Consider the following 6,000-nt stretch of genomic DNA (forward strand, 5'->3'; position numbering starts at 1 on the left):
CTTCCACATTCAGTCTCTGGATAAATTCCATGTCTGTAGGTGATGTGTGCAGAAAAATGAGCTATCTCTATAATGTCCTTCCAGGATATGAACTTCTTACAGCTTTTGAGTAGGTTCTGTTAATTTTGGAGTTACACTTTCTAGATATCTTGGAATTGTCCTGAAAGGTTGGTGGACTGCTTTTTTATTAATGGCCCTGTAGTTTTGTTTGACCCTTTCTCTTAGAAAGTAATATTATTTATTGTTCTTTAGAAAGCTTGGATTTGAAAATTTAGAGTTACTCCTATTACTAGTTTTATATGACAAGAGATTATTAAATTAACATAGCTTTTTAATGTATACACAAGATTGTAGACTCAGGCACCTATTAAATTCTCAAAACTTCCTCTTATATTTCAAAATGACAGTTCCATTAAAATGTATTTTAGGCCTTTGATTCTCTTCTTTAATGTAGTTTGCAAATGTAATTCTCTGAGTTCTTCTTATTCAAATAAACCTTAATATATTCATTCATTATTTCATTTCTACAGTATGGATTGAGAACTTATTATATGTCAGATAATGTGTAATGTACTGTGGATAAAAATATTTGGAGGGTTAATCTCTCCAAGCTTTCATTTTCATTAACAGATGCTATAGTGTGTCCTATCAGAGCTGTTAGGACATTTATTAACTTGTATTTCTTGTATGAAAATAGGAACCGACACTGTTCTGTTAGCTGAAAGAGAGCGGGATACATCTCCTAATGGCTTTAAAAATTGGGACTTCATGTCTGTTCACACATGGGGAGAGAACCCGATAGGCACCTGGACTTTGCGAATTGCAGACATGGTAAGTAAGAAGGAAAGGCTATAGACACACAAGCTTACTTTTAAACACATGGGAGGAGTTTTAAGGTTGGTGTCATCATTCATCAGGGTCCTAAGGAACCTTGATCCCTCTGTAGTTGAAGTAATGAAAAGATGTAGTGTTTCAAGTCCTGCCACTTGGCTAGATAGATTAAAAAATAAATAAATTAGGCACTTGCCATAGAGGAAGGAAGAGAAGATATTCTGATATACAGTGTGACAGACTGTGGGACAAATCCAAGTGTCCCACATGACCTACTCACCAGAATGAGCTGTATTCAAAAACATAGCCCAACTGGCATGGCTCAATGGTTGAGCATCAAACTATGAACCAAGAGGTCATGGTTCGATTCCTGGTCAGGGCACATGCCCAGGTTGTGGGCTCAGTCCCCCATAGTGGGTGTGCAGGAGGCAGCCAATCGATGATTCTCTTTCATCATTGATATTTCTATCTCCATCTCCCTTCCTCTCTGTAATCAGTAAAAATATTAAAAAAAAAAAACATAGTTAAATGCTAGACCAGCTTTGCCTATGACACTCTGCTGGAGTCACAGGAAGGAACTATTACAAATATTTACTGCAGTGGCCATTTAGCAGTAGCTTACTTATTAGAGAAGACTTCTTATTTAATATGACTTTATTTGTTTCAGTTCTTTCTCTTTCACTATGTTTACTAACACTCTTTGATATCTTTCTATAATTATAACATACAGTCACAAAAATAAAGCAAGGGGTGTCTGAGCAAAAAGCCAAATTATTCATACAGCTGAATTACACTGATTTATACAGCTGAATTATTTATTTTTGCATCATTTCTCCAGCATTTTCTATAGGTGAGCATATAAATAAATGGGGTTTTGGTCTGAGTCCTCCTGAGAGAGATATGTTATAAGTATCAGCAGTGCCAGATTTCAATGACTAAATAATATTTTATTTTTTATTTTAATACTAGTGTCCCGATGTACGGATTCATGCACATTGAAAGTAAATTAATTAGAAGAAATATTTTAATATAGCTATTTGCCCTTTCTCTATAATAGAAGTGTCAACCAAATTGACGTTCGACAATGACAGATTGAAACACACGTGTGTGACTGGCGCCAGCGAGAGCTTTATTTGTATTGCGCATGTGCGAGTCAACTTAGCCTTTTATATATATAGGATAAACTTGCTTAATTAGACCTGCTTTCTAATGTAGCTAAACTTTTACCAGCCCAATGAAGCACCCCAACTTCTCTTTCAGGTAATTATCAGCAACACAGCAGTAAATATCAACATGAAGCAGATTATTATAGATCACGTAGGGAGAACAAAGGGTAAAATATTTAACTGCAGCAGAGTTTGACTATATTCTGCGCAGTGAGAAAACCTGAAGTCATTTTCAAGGTCCACCATTTGTTACTTCTTTTCAGTCGGGTCAAGTTTCTAAACTTTCTAAATCTCTGTTTTCTGACTAATGAAAAGAAAATAGGGTTCTATTGAGTCTCCTATCTACCTACTCAAGGATTTCTCTGAGGATCAAATGAGATGAGGTATGGGAAATGCTTCACAGACATTTGGTTAAAGTGTAAAATGTTTGCACCTGGCTATAAAGTAAGTTGTGTTCCTGGACTGAAGAAACTCCAAGGAAGCTAGTCACTAGGGAGAGGAAGCCGTGTGTTGCTATGTGACATCATTACCCGGCACCCACAGCAACCCTTTCTGGGCTGGGCTGGACTGTGGGCCGCATTTTGCACCATGGGGTCTTGGCAGCATTGGCTGCGATTTGGTGGGCTGTGGCTCCAGGGTGGTGGCGGGGCCTGTGTCCCATTTGGGGGAAGCCGAGTGTTGCTTTGTCGGCGCCAGGTCTGTGGTGCCGTTTCTCTGTAAATGACCAGTGCAGAGAAGGGCAGCTCCTGTGTTGAGCATCTGCCCCTTGGTGGTCAGTGTGCATCATAGTGACTGGTCAGATGGTCAGAGGGACACTTAGCATATTAGCCTTTTATATAGAGAGATTTATTTTTATTGCTGAAAGTAGTATAGTTGTCCTCCTATTTCTCCCACTGATCCCTTCTAGCCCACACCTGCCTAAATAACTTTCTTAAAAAATGTATTTTATTGATTTTTTACAGAGAGGAAGGGAGAGGGATAGAGAGTTAGAAACATTGATGACAGAGAAACATCAATCAGCTGCCTCCTGCACACCCCCTACTGGAGATCTGCTTGCAACCAAGGTACATGCCTTGACCAGAATCAAACCTGGGACCCTTCAGTCCGCAGGCCAATGCTCTATCTACTGAGCCAAACCGGTTAGAGCCTACATAACTTTTTAAAAAGAAATTATTCCTGAAGATATCAATTAAATTAATACAAATTCCTGAAGATGTCAATTAAATTCTATAGTTATTGTTACTTTTTTCTCTGAGGATACCTTTCTCCTAAAGACAGCTAAAGTTGCACTTTAGTATTGGCAGTTGTAAAAATTCCTGCTCTCATGGGGAGAACAAGGAAATGTTCTTAGTAGGTTGTCCTGTTCTTGAACGTGGACTCCACTCTGTAAATCAGTTTCACCATCAGGAAACTAAGAAAAATCTGTTTACCAAAATAAGTCTGCAAAATTTGACTTTATGTTTTTAAATATTTTTTAGACATTTTAGATTTCAGCACATTATTTTAAACATAGTTTTTGAGCCTCTGAAAAGTATTATTATTACCATAAATGTACAGTTTTTAAGGGCTGATTAATGCTGAAGGCTATTTGTAATATTCCATTGAGGGTGACTTCTTTCCCCAATGGAATGTTTCTAAAAGTTGATAATTGTTTAATATAATTCTATTTATAGGTGTATAGTCAACTTTTCAAGAATACATTCCATGTAGAGGTTAATATAGAAAGTTCTGCTTTTTTAATTAAATGAAGCAATTAATCATTTTTTTAAAATCCTTGAGCCTGTAAATTGTCAATTTTCAAACAAGAACTCAGTGATTTTTTTCTCGTTTTTTTTTTCTTTATTATCTTTTTAAAAATGTGTGTTTTTCTTTTTCTTATTGGAGTGCCATTGGTTAATAAGAATATATAGGTTTCAGATGTACAATTCTATAATACATTATCTGTATATTGTATTGTGTGTTCACCACCCCAAGTCAAGTCTCCTTCCATCACCATTTACCCCAACCAGTGATGTATTTCTTTTCACCCAGAGCTCTACAAGTGGAATGCACAAAATTTTAAAATTAGATTTAAACTATGAAATTCTTTTTTGATAGTTTGAAGGATCTTGTTTTATGTTACTCAGAACACACACTGTTGCTTTTTTCTCTGAGAATGCCTTTCTCCTAAAGACAGCTAAAGTTGTAATTTAGTATTGGCAGTTGTAAAAATTTCTGCTTAAAATATATATGCTTATTCATCAGTCTGGAAGAATGCAAAATGAAGGGAGAATTGTGAACTGGAAGCTGATTTTGCATGGGACCTCCTCTCAGCCAGAACACATGAAACAGCCCCGTGTGTACACATCCTACAACACCGTGCAGAATGACAGAAGAGGGGTGGAGAAGGTGGTGGACTCAGGGGAGGTCTGTGTGGCTGTATTCTTCTTGGCATGCTCTTTTTTTGAACTGTAAATTGACAATGTAGTGAGTGAAGCTGCCCCTAACTTTTCGGCGGGGAGTGAGTCAAACATGGGTAAGAAAGAAAGGGAGTGGGAGTGGTAAATTGTTTAGTTTCCGTAGGATGAAACTCTGTTGTTTTATTCATTTATTCATTCATTGAGGATTTGGAAATTAAAATTAATGAATTCAAAATTATTGAATCCCCTAACATGAATTCTACTCCATTTACCAAAGTGAAGGGGACCAATCAGTATGAGCACTTATAATACATCATCTTATTTCGTTTTCAAATCACCAGAAGTGGAGATATTCTTATTCCTATTTTACAGGTGAAATTAGGGAGATTAAAAGGTGCTAAGGATATAACAGTAAAAGGAAATTTGGGGACTGAAAACTGAGTTAGTGTATCTCTAAGCCTTGTGCTCTTTCTGCTCCCCAGTTGCCTGTGGGGGACAAGCAGTGGGCATGAACTACAGCTGGCCTGCCCAGCTCTAAATAATGAGCCTTCTTCCCTTGGTTGGTGGATTTCTGTGTTTCAGGAGCAGCCCACAGAAGGGAACCTGAATGAGAAGCCCCTGACTGCAAAAAGCCTCAGCAGCGGCAGTGTGAGAAACAGAAAGGAGGAGCAGGTGCAGGGAGACCCATCCGAGGCCATGCTGCGGCTCCTGCAAAGCGCTTTCAGCAAAAACTCACCACCGAAGCAATCACCAAAGAAGTCTCCAAGTGCCAAGCCCAACATCCCTTACGAAAATTTCTACGAAGCCCTGGAAAAGCTGAACAAGCCTTCCCACCTTAAAGACACTGAGGACAGCCTGTATAACGACTATGTCGATGTTTTCTATAACACCAAATCCTACAAGCACAGAGATGACCGGCTGCTGCAAGCTCTGGTGGACATTCTGAGGGAGGAGAACTAAAGAAGTCTGTGATCCCGAGTTGGAAATATTCATGCTCCTTCCTTACCCATAGATTTTGCCTGTGTCTGAAGTGGTTGTTTTTGCCATTGATTCTTATGCTTATAATATCTTTTGTTACACTTTTTCTTTTCCTCCCCCAAATGGATATTTGAAAGGGATGAGCTCCAACAGTAAATCCAACTTCCTGAATGGATCATGGCTCTTTTCAAGCACCTCTTCCTGCCTACACAAGTAACGTGTTTGTTCTTTCCAGAGCCACAGTCCACACGTGGTCCTCAAACCACACTAGAATACCTCCCTGAGCCCTCCCATTCCATTTCTCAAAAGAAAAGTCATAACCTAGGGCAATAGATAATTTTGAAAAGTCATCTGCAAAGAATGAGAGGAAGGAAATCTGTTCTGACAGCTTGTCTCCTGTCTTTGCTCTGTGGTTCTTTGAATTTTTGATACCAAAGAAGGCTTTGGAAAGTTTCAGACGAAAGTGTTCATAATTAGACCCCCACCCCATCCTTTCTATTCCAAAGTACTACTTATTCAGGGAGTAGTACTCAGATACATAATCAGACCTCAGAATCTGTGTGATCTGGTTTGGGCAGTGTTAGAACATTCCTTGCTTGGTGTGCCACGTAAGAGGCCTCTGTCGA

At 38.5% G+C, this 6,000-nt stretch overlaps 1 protein-coding gene across 1 annotated transcript in view; it reads left to right on the top strand.

Annotated features, from left to right (window-relative positions):
- PCSK1 (proprotein convertase subtilisin/kexin type 1) overlaps positions 1 to 5,356 on the top strand; it is a 40,003-nt gene extending 34,647 nt beyond the window's left edge. The window contains exons 12-14 of the mRNA XM_008144526.3: positions 698 to 831; positions 4,242 to 4,403; positions 4,979 to 5,356. Coding sequence (XP_008142748.2) covers positions 698 to 831; positions 4,242 to 4,403; positions 4,979 to 5,356 — 674 coding nt within the window. The remainder of the gene's footprint in view (positions 1 to 697; positions 832 to 4,241; positions 4,404 to 4,978) is intronic.
- The last annotated feature ends 644 nt before the right edge of the window (positions 5,357 to 6,000 follow it).

The sequence above is a fragment of the Eptesicus fuscus genome, chromosome 4 (genome assembly GCF_027574615.1).
Source record: "Eptesicus fuscus isolate TK198812 chromosome 4, DD_ASM_mEF_20220401, whole genome shotgun sequence".
Classification (NCBI taxonomy): Eukaryota; Metazoa; Chordata; class Mammalia; order Chiroptera; family Vespertilionidae; genus Eptesicus; species Eptesicus fuscus.